The sequence below is a fragment of the Ruditapes philippinarum genome, unplaced genomic scaffold (assembly GCF_026571515.1).
Source record: "Ruditapes philippinarum isolate M1 unplaced genomic scaffold, ASM2657151v2 ctg1863_1_1_1_1, whole genome shotgun sequence".
Classification (NCBI taxonomy): Eukaryota; Metazoa; Mollusca; class Bivalvia; order Venerida; family Veneridae; genus Ruditapes; species Ruditapes philippinarum.
Genome location: NW_026858358.1, coordinates 43,218 through 62,681, shown reverse-complemented (window position 1 = coordinate 62,681; position 19,464 = coordinate 43,218). Strand labels below are relative to the sequence as shown.

Sequence of the window (19,464 nt, the reverse complement as noted above, 5' to 3'; positions counted from 1 at the left end):
ACAAATTTCTTTGATTAGGCTACCGCCACATCAATTTACTTTCACAATGGGACGTAATCTGAGAATGAAACTGAAATATAAGAGATAACGATTTAAATAGAAAATGAAATAAATAACTTACAGATAGTTATATCACAATAACGTTTACTACATTGAAAGCAAAAACAAACAAAAACAAAATTATCGATCTTGATGTGCAATAACAAATGAGAAGACAAAGATATTATCACTAGCATGCTAACATAAGATTTAGTTCAGAAATATATATCAAAATAAATTTGAAGCCAAAAGCACATCTGAAACATTGTGACTGAATACAACGACAGTTATAATAATTTTGTAAGCCATAATGCATGCATTGCCATCGGTTACATTTGTGGAGACAAATACAGAACTATTCAAATCTTTAAAATGTAAGCGAAAACTTAGTGATAAAAATGATCAAAATAGAAATGTACATTCCCAAGAAGCCTATAATGAGCTTGCTTATTCGATTTGTTTCGTACTAAGAGAAATAAAACAAATATATAAAGCTGAAAGTAACGGAGAAAAATCAGTGCAATGTAATTAATGTCATTTTTTACGTCAACGTTTAATGTTTAGATGTGTTCCGTCATAAAATATTTTATTGCAAATTGATAAATTCCTTTTTTAACACTCCTCCTAAATAAAGGGAAATGTGCACGAGATAGTGCTAACACTAAATATATTTTACATCAATATAATATTATGACCTTATTAAGTTGAAGAGAAATTGTTAACATTGTTATCTGTCTTTTCCTTTATAAAACAATTGCCGTTATATTTTCATATACATGGTGTTATTTATGCGAGTTCAATGCTCAGGAGACTTGATTTAAGAACATAACACTGTGTAATACTGTGACACACTATGTCAAACGCAAGGTGTATCACTTTCATATTGTAATTGATTTATAAAATTGACAGATCCATTGGTTATGCTTTTATAAGGTGCATTGTAACGCTTCAACATATATGACATACATATTGTTACAGTTATGCTTTAATAAAACACATATGGTAATGCTTTCATGAAACAAAAAATGTAAAGCCTTCATAAAGGTAAAAACAGCTTCACAATAACTGCTTTGTTCTTTTTCTTACCGTCGTTTCTGCTTCCATTATACCTTGAAAAGAGTATCAAAAATACGATTGCCGGGATATAAAATATTTTGTGATATTATTAGAAACATTATTTAATGTAAAACTATATATAAGCACAAGTCAATATAAACCTGTTGTACACTATTCATGGACATTTTAACACGCTTATTTCATATATTCTTTGGTATTCAGAATATTCCGTAATGGTTTGGCCCAAACTCGTCTGTACATCGTAAAACACAGTAAAAACAACAATATTCCAGTCTAATAGTCAACATTATAGCAACATTATAGCAACAAACATTTGAATATAGATAAGTTTTCCTTTTAGAAGTTTTTTATCGTCAATCTCTAAATGTTGGTATAGTGTACATGTATAACATACATTTTTAGATTTCGAAAACAATAATTATTGTACCTGTAAGATATTTCTTTCTAGATATCGTAGTTCTAACAAATTTTGAAGATGAGTGATACGAATGTCACATTTTATATCATGAATGAATATCACATTTTATGTCATGAATGAATATCACATTTTATGTCCTGAATGAATATAACAATTTATATCATGAATGAATATCACATATTATGTCATAAATGATTCTATTGAATGAAAGTTTAATACGTATCAGATACCTTTCACGGACATGCCGTAATAGAAAAAAGCAAGAAACTCGATGTTAGCGTTTTACAATAATAACTAACACTGACCATTTCTACAACACAATGGCTATAAAATATTTACATAACATCTGAATAAGGACATACTCATTGTCATTCCCGTCTGTTCTGGTCACCAACAATGCACCTCTTCTTCTTTTATAAAACATAATGAAAGATATGACTATGGCAGAGGTCACAACCGCAGTTATAAGTATACCTATAGCCAGACCCAAAACATTGCTGTGAACCATAGCTTTTCTTGATTCTGAATAAGACAAAATGTACAAATTTTGATAGAAAACAAGCAAAAAGTAGGAAGATAATATTTGTTTTCAACCGATCACTGATATGTTCGCTCAAGATAAAATACATTCACTTATTTGTAAAAAGTTAAAATTGATAAAATTATTCGACAAACTTTAGACAATGTCAAATAAACTCATACAATAGGGAGAGAGCTCCACAATTGCTGTTTTGTCTTTAAATATAACCATAGCAAGTGGTTAACAGACAATACCTTTTACAATAAGTGATATACTTTTTGATGTTATCCCACCTATACCATTGTGTGCCGTGCAGGTGTATGTACCGGAATAGTCTGTCGAGACGCTTGTTAAATTGATATCAAAACTTTTTGTTTCGTAAACCACTAAAAGAGAAAATGATAATAGTTACTTCATATATCACTTTGGACATCTTTTAATCTAGCATGACATTGTGAGAAAGACATATTTTACCAGTAAATGTTGAATTTCTCATAATTTGCAAAGGTATCTTAAAATGATTCATATCATTAGGGTTTGACAGAAGGACAAATATATAACGTATACAATATAACAACTAGTAAAGTAACTAAAATCAAGGAAACAGTTGTTGGTTTTTTATTGATAATTCTGATTGATTACATAAAGTGTAGCATTTTGTCAATGATTTACAGATTTCTGTATTATACTCGCCTTGAATTAAACCAGACTGTTTGTACCAAGATAGTGTTGACGGTGGATTACTTTCCACGTGGCATGTCAAGTGAACGTCATCACCGACAAATATATCTTTGTTTTCTTGCTACGATATGTTAACTATTGGTGAATCTATAAACAATTCAGGTTATAGCAAAATAACATATTTAAACACGAAATGCTAATATGCAATAATTTGAAAACATCTGCAAATTTTGCTAATATTAATGGCACAACAAATTTGAAAGGACATCGATCGAACCAGGAGTACTTAGCTCATCAACTTTTCAAACATAACTAATACAATGTGGCGATTATTCGCTTGGACATCACGTGATACTTTTATCCTGTTCAACGTCTCAGTTCTTAGACTCTTAAACAGCTTTGATACATTTCATGGTGATATATGTAATTTAGGCAAATATTATATGAAATCAAAAACCCATATACAATACGTAGAATATAAATAATGTTAAAGAATCTTAATAAATCTCGATCGAAATAGTTTAATAATCATTTCGGTTTGAGACCATAAACACCTGAACAACATTATGAAAACAAAATTACGATTTAAGTGTCTTTGTATCATGAAACGACTATGGTCTCTTGGAATTAGCACGACATTGTTTTCAAGTATTCTATTTTTAATGTTTGCGACACCTAATTGATCGTTATTCCAATGTTATCTTATTGTCGTGGGATCATCTATATAGCTATAAATTAAATTTCTTGTTAGATTGATATGACTGTTGGCAATATTAACTGTAAATCTTGAAATCGATGATTTTCACTGATTTTCACTGTTCGGGAAATAAATTGATCGTTAGTATTACTGACTTAAATATCAAAACCGCCAACGGTGAAACAGATATAAAAAACGAGAATAGATAGTAATGAAATACAACGCACATGTAATATTCAGCTTGTATATGTGTTCTAAATTTAGTTCTGGAAACCCGTCAGTTCTTACTTGACATTTTATCTCTCGCTTATCATCAAATCTTGTAAAATTGAAAGTCCAAATCTGAAAAAGGAAATTTATTCGTTTCAGAAAGAGAACAATTAAATAATATTACTTTACCTTTGGTTATGAATTTTCATGATAGAGCAGTATTCTTATAATGTTATATTAAATTTTCAGGTATAGTTGTTATTATAAAGAATATTATCTTGAACATTCTAAACAGTAGATATAGACAATGTAGAAAATATTGCATGAATGTGCTGTTTTGATGGTTTGTATCAATCGAGATATTTTTGTATAGTTGTATTCATACAAGCCCGTATGACGAGCTGTAATACACCTTTATGCGATCAAAGGTCCGATTCAGTATTGGGACATATTAAACAGTAATTATAGAAAATGAAAAGAATATTGCATGAATGTGATATTATGATGGTTTGTATCAGTCGAGAGAATTGTGTAAAGTCGTATTCGCACTAGCCCGAAGGGCGAGCGGTAAAACAAGGTTATGCAATCAACAATCCCATTCAGTCTGTGAATCGCATAATAAATGTATTTTTGTCATCAATCATAAAATAAGTTATGTTGTTGGACTCTCATACTTAACATAAGTCTCTTTTCCGTTTTTACTCTTTTCTTCCCTTTTTGATGTTTTTGTTACACATTCTTTACTTACAAAGATCCTAAATCACATAGGCTATACACAATTTAGTACTTGCAAGAAACTACTTTTACTGTTACAACTTCTGGATTTATTTCAACATTGTTTAATATAATGTATTTATTCCTAACATGTTTGCGTGTTATAAGCAATATTTACGTCATACTTGTTGAAATATTTATAACTGTTTACCTTAGAAAGACTTTTTATGGAAATTCTGTCTGAACTATTTTCTTGGGTCTGACGACCAAACAAATAAAACAGGAAAGCTATCAAATATGACATGGCATACTTTCTTCTGTTAATAACCCGTACCAAAAGGAAAGGTTTGCCGTAAACTCGCTGCAACTTTGCCGCAAATTCGCTGCAAACCTTTTAGTTCGCCGAAACACTGTGTCAAGTGTTTGCCAGATATCGCCACTAGTGGCAACTCTGTAGCAAACATTTGGCGACTTTGCGGCGAATTCACCAGAATATTAAGTTGTTCGCCAAAAGTTTGCCAGAAACTTTCAGTGGAAAACTAATTTGCCAGAGATTGCCAGAATCTTTCTATCAAAAAAAATATTCGCTGAAAGTTCACCAGAAACCTTTCTATAAAAACAAGTTTGCCAGATAATCGCCACAAACATATCAGTTCTGAAAGTTAATCCAACTTTGTTCAGTAAATAACTATTTTTCCAAGGAATTATATTATTATGCACATATAAAAAAATCCTTCATGTACCTACCTATAACCTACCTACCCACCCACCCTATTTTAATGGGTCGGGAAGTGGAAACAAACATATTTTTATTTTTTGCCTAAGAGTTATCAAATTGAAACATCATATGTATCATGGAGGGTATTGTAGTTCACAATAACAGTTAAAAAATTATAAGGTAGAAGACCCATAATGAAATCGGCAATCTTCGACAATTACCGCCATATCTCGCCATTTATCGTAACGAACTTCGTTTGTTTACGTATAAAGTCGGAATTCTAATAATAGCGGATATCCCCGGTCACGTGGTAGTATTCCCCAAGAAAATGACGTAATTTCCGTAGATATCTAACATGGCGTCTTACAGGCGTGATACGCTCGGTCGATTCAAAAAAAGTGTAAAAAGATGCAGAAAACCCAAGTATTCCGACTTAATTATAGAACATAACTATAGTGCAGGTAACCAGTATTACGGGTCAACCAAACCAGCTCTACAAAACATCAACTCTTCCTAAATCGGTTGATAATGAGGGTTGGAAAGAGGGAAGAAGAATCGTTGAGTTTGGCGTGTTACGGTCAAACCTAAGATTTTGTAAAAAATGTAGACTTGGACCAGTAGGCTACCATTAACTTTTGACAACATGTTAGTTGAATTTAAACAGGGTGTGTCTGGATATTTGTATGTGAAATGTCGAAACACAGAATGCGGTCATGTGAATTGTGTTCCCTATGGAAAAACACATAGACTCTAGTAGTCCAACTAATTGTACTGCGCGACGAGATATTGTGCTATTTTCGTGTCTGGGCAATATCTCGCCTCAACGTACAACATAAAAAGTACCTTTTCTGTGGTGAAATTTGCGCCGGGATTTTGAGCGCAAGCTTTGGACCGTCTAAAATCGTATTAGAATTCATATTTGAATAAATTTGGTACGATACATTTAAAGATTATTCATTTCTACATCAATTTCATGTTTTATTTGTAAAAATATTCCTGACATAACGATTTTGATAGAAAAGTAAACACATGCACCATCAAAATAAAGACATCGCCGCTAATGTCACGTGACAAATACACTGTTGATAACTACACTGGTGTGTATGCAGTACTGCGTTACTGAGAAACGACGAAACACTCTTAGTAAAATATCAAGTTTAATGTTGTATTTAAGACATTTATTTATGCAACAAATTAATAACTATGAAAGGGTGAAAATATTACTTTATTGGAGCAGATGCTCTACTTATTCGATTGTCAGAGCGTTTGTAGAAATATCAGAATCATCATTATCTTTTTAGAAAAGCAACTCTGTAAATGGAATCCTAACTAAACATTTTCTAGTTTATAAAAAAATATTTTGTTCAGCTTTCCCATTAAATATATGACATGGGACCTATTGGTATCTATAGAATTTTTTCCCACGATTATGATGAAAATAGGGATATGTTAAGAGCAGAAACATGAGGTTTATATGTTTAAAGAGCAACGTTCGGATTCCTAGTGCCATAGCGACTACGAGAAGACACCATTCTAAGGAATTTGACAGTCTGTTATTTATATTCAGGTTGATAAACTATTAAACGATACTTTCATTGTTCAAAATAATTTTTATCAATAATAAAACGAATAAATGTCAAACGCGGTGCCTCGACATTACACATGTATGTGCGGAAACAACATTCCATGTATTTTTTTTTAATTTCTTATCCACTCAGGTCCATAACTCTGGCTAGTTTACTCCAAAAAGCTTTCTGAAGATGTTTATAGAAAGAAACACACACACATGCGCACACACACGTAGGTATGAAAGCTGTTTTAAAATGACCGTGGTAGCAGGGGAAAATACTCGGAAATTTATTTCATGCAACAGGTGTCCGCTTCATTTGTTTGTTTTTTGTTTTGCAAAAGACTTTCATAATGTTGGTATTTAAGATTTATCCATACATTTCACTTTTATGCCGTCTAAAAAAATATTTTCTTTTATGAAATACATGCATGGCGAAGTGCGATTAGAAGAATCAACGCGGTTACATAAAAAAAAACGCTGCGCCGCTAATTTCTTTCACAGACAGGGTGTGGAGCTCAAAACGCCTTTAAAAAAATGTATATTTGTCAATCCCAGCACATGTACTGATCATATATATAAAAAAAATTAAAATAAGCCGTTTTGAAAAAAAAATCATATTTCAACGTCTATAATAATACATAAGAAAAAAATGGCCGGGCGGAAAAAATCCGCACGCCTACCGTCAAAAACACCATGTATTTTCTTCCGTTTCCAATATTTTCACATAATCCTTTGGCCCACAGACCCAGAATATATAATTCTACATGATGATGGTCAATTTTAAACTTCAACATCAATATAAACAACGCAACAACCGAAATAAACATCGAGATTATCGCCGTTTTACTCCATTTACAAAATCTTTCGACAAATTCAAACGTGGCACCCCAACTTTGACAAATATACATTTCATTTGGATTTTAAAGGCGTTTTGAGCTCCACATCCCAAATGTCTGTGATTTCTTTGATTCTTGTCCAATCATATATGATTTAAGAGTTATGCAACACGTCTACTCATTTTAAACAATAATATGATACAGATTGTTACTGCTTTGGAATACAAACTTATAAAATCGGTAAGAAATCACGGCGGCTCTTCAGTTCTTTTTTTCAATAATTTCTTCTTCTTGTGAATTTAGATAGAAAACCAGAAAATAGTTCCTAAATATTAAATGTCACAACTCAAAACTTACAAAAATGGTATATCAAAAATGGTACATCTTGCGTAAATTCAGAGCCGGGAAAATATACCGATGAAACTCGGGACCGTAACACATTTAAATTCTTACCACCGTATAAATGTATTATAGAAAATAATTTAAGCATAAGATTATCGTCTTTAAAATGAATCATCAAGTATATTTATAATTATAAATTGAAAAATAAATACATGTAATTACAATCTAAAAATAACTTTTCTTTTCAATTTGGACCGTGTCAGCATGGACAATTGTTTAACTGATTCCGGATAGGAATCACGGCTCCAATTTAATTAAATACTTATCTATGAATCAATCTATGAATCATGTTTTATTTATTTAAAACTTAATCTTATAAATTTTGAGTTGACACAAAGAATTAAAGTAAGGAAGAAACAGGATTGTGCATCAATTATTAATAGTGTCGACATTTCCGAAGTGTAAATTGGTCAGCGTTCCGGTGTCGGCGTTGTGGAATAGTTGACACGTTTCAAATATAAATATACATGGTTGAATATATTTTCTATACCGGGACAAAAACTTTTCTGGAACATCGCTTAAACAACACCCAAATATCAAGGCCATTACGGCATGCTATGATTATAGTCTTTTATTACACGGAGAAATGGTACATGTATACGCAAACAAACGAAGAATGGGCGCTCGGGGTAACGAGTTTTACTTTTCTGAAAACTATTGAGGACTGAAAAATTAACGCAAGAATTTACCATTTGAATTCAAAGAATCTTTCATAGCGTAATGCACGTTTGGAAAACAAAAAATTCCTTAGCAAGGTGTTGCTGTTTTTAATACGCAGCAAGTTGTGACTAACATAATTATGCTAACATAGATAATACTACAGAGTGGTGACAATATAAATTTTGATGAAATACAGTATTTTTTTTATCCTTTACTATACATGTTTATAAAAAAGAGGACTAAATTAAAAGTTTCTCCGCATCATTTTCAAGATTTCAATCAATTAGAAAAAAATAGTTTAAGATTATTTCCTGGCGATTTATTTTAATGTAGCAATAAATATAATTAATAATAACAACATTAAAGAATAATTTACACTTTTTAACAGTTTTTCATATTTTTTTGCCACGAAAAAAAAGAAGAAAAAAAAAAACAACAACATTTACGCACGGTATCGAACAATATCGATTTTTAGCGTACATGTTACATTACTGTAGCAACATCACAATATGGCGGCGTTGGTACACAAATGAGACGGTGAAATGAAACTAACGTGGTTTACTTTCTTCTAAGTTGATAATCTGGCACTTTTTGTGCTGTTAATTTCTTAAAATTGAATTGTTGAATAGATTCTGAATTTAAATTGTCTGCATTTTCACATTTACATCGAAATCCACGTTTCACCACAGAAAGGTCTCCTTTTGGTTTTGACGTTAAAGCGAGATTCTGCCCCAGAACGAAAATATCTCAGAATCAAGCTTTGTCACGTCAATATATTTTGACTAAGACTCTAGTAGATTGAAGACCTGGGAAAGTTGGAATGCCATGTTTCGTTGTCAACACAAAATTAGGAACAGGTAAGTGACTAATGTATTGCATCATACTTTAGATTAAGTACTATATACTGATTATGAATTCATAGATGTAAGGTCTCGTACCAACATGAATATACATTTATCAGTGTTTATCTACTTGTCTTCCAATGATGTCAAACATGTAAAATTATGAGAGAAATTATGCGGACCAAATTTATGTTTCAGATTTATAAATAATTAATTTATTATACAGAATACATGTATCTTGTTTGTGTTGAGCTGTAAAACACTACTCCTTATTGTGAAGGAAGTGGCTAGCCGTACGGGCCCGTACGGCTAGCCAAAAGTTCTAGCCGTACGTGACTCACGTACTCCATATAATTTTGAAAAGTGCCGTACGGCTAGCCAATACAGTGTTTCCTGGCTAGTCGTACGTGACTCACGTACGGCTAGAACTTTTGACTAGCCGTACGGGCCTGTACGGCTAGCCACTTCCTATTGTGAAATTTTTTATATACTTCCCTCTGAACTGTTTTAATTTCCCCAAAGTCACTGAGAAACTTGAAAAACAAATGATAAAACGTTGCTAAATTAAATCTTGCAACAATGCAATTTTTATTAAGACATTACAGAATCCTACATGTACATTATATAAAAGACACAGTTTACACTAGGCTGCCAATACACACAGTCACAGTAATATTCAACATACATGAGGCAGCTAAAAATAGCTCTATATAAATTTATGCAATGTGTTATTATCACGGTTATGTAAATTACAATCCATGTGAAGTTTTTTTTTGGACAAAATATTTGTATACTTAAATGAAATAATTTGTTTCTTTTCATTTTCTTACAGCAATGATTGATAGTGTAGGTGGGCCGGTGAGGGTCAACAATTTGTTGTCAACACTCAATATACCAACAATTGGAAATAAAAACATGAAAAGAAATGGAGAGACGTGTTGAAAATATCATTGAGACAGTGGCTTCTATGTCGACAGAATCTGCTGCGAAAGATCAAGGAAATGGAGTAAGACACATTTACATTGATATTTTCGAAATAACATGTAATTGAATTGTAAGAAATTGAAAACTTGTTTTGTAATTATATGTCTATGCAGCTTATCATGGTATAATCCTATATTGCTGGCACACTCGTGGTTTAGGGAACCAAAGAATATTATACAATCCATATATGAGAAAAGAATTTTTAAACAATGGCTTTGTTGTTTTTGCATGTTACTCTATATTCATGTACATATTTTTTTTTTCAAAATAACATGAATGTGTAATTGTTTTTTAAAAAAAGTATTTATTTCTACATGACAAACTGGGTCAGCCTGGGCTCCTTGCCATTGGTACTTGTTGCTGGGTCATATGGGGGTTGCGTTCATTGAACGCCGCCTTTCCTTGTTGATCTTGTTTATCATATTTTACCTTCATTGGTTTGAGACTAAAATTCTTATTAAATACATGCATTCTTTTTAAGGGATGTGCATCATGAAGAATTAATGGTATCAGAACACAACATCATGGAAGGTCTTATTGACAAGATCTTGGAGGATGTCCTTTGCCAGATGCCTCGCCAGCACTAAAGTGAGTACTGGTAGTTTGTTTTCTGTATTTTGTTTATTTACGAAAGTAAAGGACTATGCAAAACTGACTGGTGTTGTTGAACTGTTTGTGTTATGTCAGTTGCTTCAATATATGAATATCTCTCCATATACTGTTTGTACATATGTATTTTTTTTTTATTCAAGGTCTATTCTTCAGTCAGATGCTACAGTTACAAATGACATTGAATGGTCAGATTTATACAATTGTGATGAACAATCCTCAACAATACATCAAACAAAAATGCCTATTAAACTGTAAGTTGAAATCTATGAGGTTTTTTTATATATATTTATAATCATGGTGTAGCAATTAAATGATAATACTGTGATAATTTTGTAATGCTATTTGGGGATGTCTTCAATAGAAACAATTTGATGTATCTTCATGTGATGAATAATCGATATGCAGTCCGAATTATTTCATAAAAGTGATTACTAAAATTGGTCAGGAAAAAGTCGTGCAATCAGCATTAATAATTAACAAAACTTATTCTAGTATGAACATTGTGTTACATTAATTATAAATAAGTTATTGTCAATTCATTGGTGTAGTTTCTCAATATTTGTCAATATTACGTTTAAAGATGAATTTTAAATTACAGAAAATATTTTTGAAATATTTTTACAATTACAGTTCTCACAGACATTCAAAGGTTGAAAACAAATCAGAAGTGGTCCACATCTTGAAAAACCTCACAGCAGATTAAGACTTTCCCCGAAATTTCCCTGTAAAACCCACAGTGGTATGTCCAGTGCAGTAGATACTGCCTGGCACAAAAGAGGATTGGACAGTTTAACATGTAAGTAAAATAAGATTATTTTTATGCCCCCACAATGTGGGAGCATATAGCGTTGCACTTGTCAGTCCGTCCAAAACTCTTGTGAACGCAACTCCTCTTAAACCAGATGGCAGATTTTGCTTAAACTTCCAGAGATGAACAACCTTAATGTGTAGATGGTAGTAAAGGAAGGAATATTTGCTGCAACCAAATTTAACAGAATTATGGCCCTTTGTTGATTTTTTCACTATATACTATGTAGAAATTTTGTGAACGCAACTCCTCTTTAACCGGATGGCAGATTTTGCTTAAACTTCCAGGGATTAACAAACTTAATGTGTAGATGGTAATACAGGAAGGAATTTATGCTGCAACCAAATTTAACAGAATTATGGCCCTTTGTTGATTTTTAGTTTTCAACTTGTGGCACATGTAGTCCAAAAACTATTTGACCTAGAGTCATAAGATTGACAGAACAGTGGCGTGTGGGGGCATCCGTGTCCTATTGACATATTTCTAGTTTTTCTCAGTTATCATGTCAGTAATGATTTAGAATTTGTCAGAAAAGTATCTGTGTATATTTTAACCACTGTTATTGATGTATAATTGAAAAAGTGAGTTTTGCATACAAGTAAGACTGGTTAGTCAACATTGTTCTTTCAAACAGTGGCATTTGGAAGAAAAATCCTAATGGTTATTTGAATGACCCTGGTTTTAACTTTGAGCTCTGACCTGGCTGTCATGTTCACAGCATGCATCATTTTTGTGTCGCCTCTACGGAGTAGTGGCGACATATAGGGATCATTTCTCCGTCGTCTGTCTGTCCGTCCGTCACAAAACTTGTCCGGACTACTCCTCATAAACTACTGGTGCAATTTCATCCAAACTTTACAGGAATTACAGTACCAAGTCTAGTTGTGCATTTTGTCAGCATTTTCCGGTTCAATGATTTTTGTCAGAGTTATGGCCCTTTAATAATTTTTATTTTTAAAGTTTGTCTGGACTATTTCTCTTATACCACTAATGCAATTTCAATGAAACTTTACAGGATTGATCTGTAGCTTAGGTCCTTGTGCATATTGCACGGGTTTTCCGGTTGAATGATTTTTGGCCGAGTTATGGCCCTTTGATAAAAAGGTGTTTTTTTTTCTGTGTGTTGCCAGATACACAAAAGCTTGTCCAGACTACTCCTCATAAACTTCTGGTGCAATTTCATCCAAACTTTACAGGAATGATCAGTACCAAGTCTAGTTGTGCATATTGTCAGCATTTTCCGGTTCAATGATTTTTGTCAGAGGTATGGCCTTTTTTTAAGATTGTCCGGACTACATCTCTTATACCACAAATGCAATTTCAATGAAACTTTACAGGATTGATCTGTTGCTCAAGTCCTTGCACATATTGCACAGGTTTTCCGGTTGAATGATATTTTGGCAAGTTTGATGAAAAGGTGTTGCCAGATACACAAAAGCTTGTCCGAACTACTCCTCAAAAACTACTGGTGCAATTTCATCTAAACTTTAAAGGAATGATCAGTACCAAGTCTAGTTGTGCACTGTCTGTCTGTCTGTCCGTCTGTCACTAAACTTGTCCCAACATGAAATTGGCCATCATGAGGCCACACATGTGATCACTGATCGCTCTTGTTTGTTATTTTGGTGTGTTTTTAACATAATACCTTGATTTCTTAACTAAGTTAGATAAACTTATAATATATGAGCCACTTGTCATTTGTAAATAAATCTAGGTTTTGCAATGCAAATACATGTTCATCCCAACAGATCAAAATCAAGCCAGCACCAGTGTATTGACCAATAAATAATAATTGCCTTTGGTGTTTATTTTCTTCATTTGTAGGTGGGCTTTACTAATAGATTGCTGCCACTTTATTTCAAGGTGGGGTTTTGGGGTATCATTCACCTTCAGTGATAGTTCTAGTTTTATCCAGTATAAACATGGTAACATGTAAATGAAAAATAAACCTTGTTTTTTTTTCAGTGTACTACATCAATAAACTAAATATGGAGAGTAGCTTAGTCACCAAAGCAGTCAACACCAAAATACACACAATGGCCAGGGCACTGAAACTTGGAAGAGTGAAAGAGTAAAGTAGTGCGTTTTTAGCTTACAAAGTGACATTGCGAGCTTTTGTCTATCTTTCGTCCGTAAACTTGATCTTTAAACAACATCTCATAAATTGCCAAGCCAATTTCATGCAAACTTACGATATTTTCTAGTCAGTTTTTGTTTTGCTTGCAATCGTTATATGACATGACTAAAGACATTTAGTTTAAATCTTAAGTTATTATGTTTATGTTTGTATAAGACCCAAATATATTGTTAAGATTCTTTTTTACAAATTTGAAAGCCATTATTGCTCTAGTCTGTTTTTGTTTTGCTTGCAATCGTTATATGACATGACTAAAGACATTTAGTTTTAATCTTTAAAAATTATGTCTATATTTGTATAAGACCCAAAAATATTGTTAAGATTCATTTTTACAATTTTGAAAGCCATTATTGCTCTAGTCTGTTTTTGTTTTGCTTGCAATCGTTATATGACATGACTAAAGACATTTAGTTTAAATCTTTAGTTATTATGTCTATGAGGGGCGTCCGTGGCCGAGTGGTTAAGGTCATTGACTTCAAACCACTTGCCCCTCACCACTGTGGGTTGGAATCCCGACAGGGACTTTGGATTCTTTCATGTGAGGAAGCTATCCAGCTAGCTTAACTGAACGTCGGTGGTTCTACTCAGATACCCGTTCGTGCCTGAAATAATGCAAGGAAGGGCACCTGAACGTCACGATATGACCTATACTGTGTCGATGTGACGTAAAAACCCAAAACAAACAAACAAATAATTATGTCTATGAAATTCGTTGTTTGTATAAGACCCAAATATATTGTTGTGATTAAATTTAACAATTTTGAAAGCCATAAGTGTTCGTGTCAGATATTGTTTTGCTCACAATCATAATGTTATATGACATGAGTTTAAATCTGAAGGTATTATGTCCATGAAATATGTTGTTTGTATAAGACCAAAATATATTTTTGAGATTCATTTTTACAATTTTGAAAGCCATTATTGGTCTAGTTTGTTTTTGCATAACACATAACGCTATTGTTAGTATTTATTGTTATTAATAGTGATTTGTCTAAGTGGATGTCGAAGTATGTATGTTATTCCATGCCAGTTCATGTTTGAATGAAACTTTTTGTCCAGATAGAAGATTTCAAACTGTAACTTTTCTGATTTTTAGCTTTTACAACAATATTATATTTCCCATTTTTGGTGCTAAGAAATACTGCAACATGTGCTGAATAATAGCTATTGTCAAACATTGTTTTTATGCTCCCCGAAAAATTTCGGGGGAGCATATAGTCATCGGGTTGTCCGTCCGTCTGTCTGTACGTACATACGAACCCGAATTCGTGTCCAGCCCATAACTTTGTTATTTCAAGTTGGATTTTAAAACTATTTCACAGAAATGATCACCATATTGAGACGACGTGTCGCCCGCAACATTTGGGTCGCTACCTTGAAGGTCAAGGTCACACCATGACCTTGAACAAAAATCATGTCCGGCCCATAACTTCGTTATTTGAAGTCGGATTTTAAAGCTATTTAAAAGTAATGATCACCATATTGAGACGATGTGTCGTGCGCAACATTTGGGTCGTTACCTTGAAGGTCAAGGTCACAGCATGACCTTGAACAAAAATTGTGTCCGGCCCATATCTTGGTTATTTGATGTCGGATTTTACAACTATTTCACAGAAATGATCACCATATTAAGACGATGTGTCGCACACACCATTTGGGTCAATACCTTGAAGGTCAAGGTCGCAACATGACATTGAAGCAAAATCGTGTCCGGCCCATAAATTTGTTATTTGAAGTCGGATTTTACAACTATTTCACCGAAATTATCACCATATTGAGATGATGTGTCACACGCAACATTTGGGTCATTACCTTGAAGGTCAAGATCACAGCATGACCTTGAAGCAAAAATATGCCTGGCCCATAACGTCGTTATTTAAAGTGGGATTTTACAACTATTTTGGAATTATCACACTTTGAACTTTGTCTGGGACATAACCCTGAAACTTCAAAAGATATACTTTTCTGTGTCCAAATCCTAGTCGGGGAGGATCACCCCGGTTCAACCGGCTCTTGTTTTAATTGATTATTAAGTAATATGAACAATTCATGACAGCATCATAACTTAAGAGTGAAAATTTATGAAAGTCAAATATGTATAGAATCAGTTGCTAATAAAATGTGTGTAAAATTTATCTCTTTTTTTAACTCGGGGGAATTAATTTCTTTATTTTACAAATTTATCAAATTTCATTTTATTCTACTGATATGTTTGTAATATTTCTTTTATTTTCTATTGAAAAAATGTGTTAAACCAATATGTATTTGTTTTCTTATAATTCAGCTAGTTTTAATTATTCCAATGTTTGAAAAAATTGTTCGCCAGAACTTTACCAAAATGTTCGCCAAAATATCGCCATAACATATTTGCTGAAACTGGCAAATATGCAAATGAAGTTTGCCGCAGTGTTACCAAAAGCTTCTGGCGGACCTCCGCAAACTTACTATGCAAATGAAGTTTGCTGCAAATTTGCCGCAAACTTTTGGCGAACATCTGCAAACTTTTACCATGCAAATGAGATTTGCAGTAAATTTGCCGCAAACAGAAGCTACCTCCCCCTATAGTTAGCGGCAAATTTGCCGCTAACCTCATTAGTTGCGGCAAGTTTGCCGCAAACCTCATTTGCATGGTAAATAATTGCTGAAAGCAGTTTACTGCACACTCACCTCAATGTTTGCGGCAAACTTGCCGCAATGTTCACCAGAGAGCCTTTTTTTTTGGTAAGGGAAGGAACTCCGCTGTGGTTTTTTGACATGACTGGATTAAACTTTTTTTTTCAAATTTAAGTAACTAATATTCAATTGATGAAAGTCTAGCTAAGCTACTTGTTTGCAAAATTTCGTTGACTCCTTTTTCAATTAATCTAATTGTGAAAAAAACTTATAATAGTAGTGTTGCGACGCTTTTCACTCATAAAGGCTAGGAATAGCGATTTTTATTTATTTATTTAAATTTCTTTATTGTTCTTTTTCACATCTTTCCATTTTAAGTCTCCAGGCTGATCATGTAAGAAATTCAAATTTTATGTTTCTATGAATTTAGACCCCATCGGAGTTCCTTTCATATATTATTTTTAATGTTTCACCTACCACTGTAAGTGCCCATCCATGTGTTCCATTTTTTCGCTCGTATGTTTTATCAACCAACGTTCGTGCAACATTTTCAACTCCACTCATACCAATAGAACTATTTGGATTTGATTCTGCTACAGTATACTTTAATTCAATTCTTGTGTTGCCATTGTCTTGATTTTGTTTCAACATTTCTTCAACATGTATGTCTTTTGGTGGAACTATCAAAAAGGTAAATAAATGTTATGTCCAACAATAGAGAACTGACAAAGCTGGTGGATAGACTTTATTGTTTTTGTTCGTCGACAGCAGTGATAAATGAAAGTCATCATTCCCGTTCTTAAGAAATTCAACAATACAAAGAAGTCAAAGTATGGCAAATAATCAAAAGTACATATTTAGCAGATGTATTCTTATAACGCTTATAACTAAACAATAAATGTGACATTACTTTGGTGCATTTTTATGACACCATTTAAAAGAATTCACGTGTGGACAACAAAAACCAATAAGTAGGATATAAGAAAATATAAAAATATTCAATGATGTATTTCTATCACTTTTAAGTAATGATATCAACAAGTTCTCTTTTTATCATCTACGAATTGAATACAACGGGCCATAGTTGGACTAACTATTCAAATTAACTTTATAAAACATGTGTATTTTATGTCCTTGAACCTGTTAGTATTATGACAACGTCTTAACTGTTTTGTTTATTTAATCTACCTTAAATCGTTAAACTTTATAAAACACATAAATTGTTTTCTATTTTGCTAGCAGATATATTTTCATTTCGTAAAATTTAATCAATTTATCTTTATTCCGGGTTGAATGTGAGGCGAAACTTACACAATACATTAACTCTCTTCTCTCTGCATATTCCATTACCAATAGTACTGCAGCACATTACCTTAACCTGATTATGAAGCCGGGTAAAATGTTTCGTTATCGACGTGGTTATTGTATACATGTTTCTAGCCCCTGTTTCAATTTTGTTCATAGTGTCGGGTTCGTTTTGACCATCTATATACAAAGTCGAGTTCAGTGGTGGTCTGCCATTAATTGCAATACAGTGAAATTCACATTGTGTTCCTTCTATTATCTCGTTGAAACTGATTTCAACCTTATCTGGGGTATCTGAAAAATTAAAATACACATAATATCTCAGTATTACTAGTTTGTGAACCTTAATTAAATGCATAATATAGCTTGATTATCTCTTACATTATAACGATAACAATTTTATTGGACCAATGAAATGTTATGCATATCAAAATGGTAGAGAAACAACCTATTTAACTATCATGTATTTACCTGGTATAGGAGTTTGCAGAACAAAGATACACTTGTTCGTGCTAGCGTAATTAAATATTTTTACAATCATATAAGCCGTGACTCGACATTTCCAACACAGTTGTCAAATTTGACATTTTTTATTTTTCAAAGCTTCTCAAAATGCAATCTTTTCTAAATCATTGTCTCTTAATTATATACACTTATTATTTAGTGTCCATTAAATTAAACAATGATACCCACTTGCTGTAATATCTTCCTTATTCTGTTCGCATTAAAGTGTTAATTCTGGTTAATATAGTGTACATCAGTCCCTACATGTTACTCTATATATGGATAAAGAGAAATACTTGAAAAATATCTTGACACTGGAAATAAAATAACAATCGAAAGAATAAATGTGATTATTGTTTAATTACTTAAAGTAAGTATACCCTGAAAGTGTTCCTCATTGCAAGGACAATAAATCAAGTGTCAAAATGAAATGAGATTTGTCAACTCATAAATTTCTTTGAAATTCTCTTACTTATATACTTAAAATACAATTGAGCGAGTATCTGTCAGGGGCTGAAGGTTAAAAAAAAGTTTAACTGCGGAATAGTGTCATCATTGCACGTAGGGCACAAAATGGGCGCAATTTAATGAAACACTTGCCATTTGTTACAAGCGTAACACTAAGTAACACCTACGTAACGCATGTAAATTCAGTAACATTTGTAACAAGTTTGTTTCTTAAATTTCTTATCTGTGAAATTTTCATTTCACTCAAAACTCTTGTAACATTTGTAACAATGCTGTAACAACTATGTAACAACCTAGTAACATCTATGTAACCATATTAACTCCGTTTTCTGGTCATTTTAGTGTTTTTGCTGTAACACTTTTCATTTCATTCTCAACCTTTGTAACATTTGTAACAATGCTGTAACAACTATGTAACAACCTTGTAACATCTATGTAACCTTATTTATTCCGATTTCTGACCAATTGAAGGCTTGTGCTGTAACACTTGTAACGACCTGTAACATTTGTAACAATTATCTGTGAAATTTTCATTTCATTCTCAACTCTCGTAACACTTGTAACAATGCTGTAACAACCTTGTAACAACTTTGTAACATCTATGTAACCTTATTAATTCCGATTTCTGGCCATTTTCAAGGCTTGTGCT

The 19,464-nt window shown here is 32.7% G+C and overlaps 1 protein-coding gene and 2 long non-coding RNA genes across 3 annotated transcripts; 1 reads left to right on the top strand and 2 right to left on the bottom strand.

Annotated features, from left to right (window-relative positions):
- Window positions 1-369: 369 nt before the first annotated feature.
- LOC132752950 (uncharacterized) lies at window positions 370-2,442 on the bottom strand. The gene is made up of 3 exons (XR_009628879.1): window positions 2,309-2,442; window positions 1,897-2,056; window positions 370-1,148 (listed from the first exon to the last, which is right to left on the bottom strand). It is a non-coding gene; the product is annotated as an uncharacterized LOC132752950 (long non-coding RNA).
- A 318-nt stretch (window positions 2,443-2,760) lies between these two features.
- LOC132752949 (uncharacterized) lies at window positions 2,761-18,111 on the bottom strand. The gene is made up of 4 exons (XM_060743364.1): window positions 17,850-18,111; window positions 17,016-17,218; window positions 3,660-3,774; window positions 2,761-2,882 (listed from the first exon to the last, which is right to left on the bottom strand). The coding sequence occupies exons 1-4, from the start codon at window positions 17,998-18,000 to the stop codon at window positions 2,857-2,859; spliced, it is 495 nt and encodes a 164-aa protein (XP_060599347.1). The 5' UTR covers window positions 18,001-18,111; the 3' UTR covers window positions 2,761-2,856.
- On the top strand, window positions 9,326-11,231 carry LOC132752948 (uncharacterized). Its single transcript, XR_009628878.1, has 4 exons — window positions 9,326-9,399; window positions 10,217-10,390; window positions 10,850-10,956; window positions 11,121-11,231. It is a non-coding gene; the product is annotated as an uncharacterized LOC132752948 (long non-coding RNA).
- Window positions 18,112-19,464: the final 1,353 nt, after the last annotated feature.

Excerpts from the sequence above, each read along its gene's own strand:
- LOC132752949 (XM_060743364.1), bottom strand. The coding sequence starts at position 18,000 with ATGAACAAAATTGAAACAGGGGCTAGAAACATGTATACAATAACCACG. Across the intron at positions 3,775-17,015 it reads ATGGATGGGCACTTACAGTG|ATTTGGACTTTCAATTTTAC; the intron begins GTAGGTGAAACA and ends TTCCTTTTTCAG. Across the intron at positions 2,883-3,659 it reads ATACAAGCTGAATATTACAT|ATTCACCAATAGTTAACATA; the intron begins GTGCGTTGTATT and ends AATTGTTTATAG.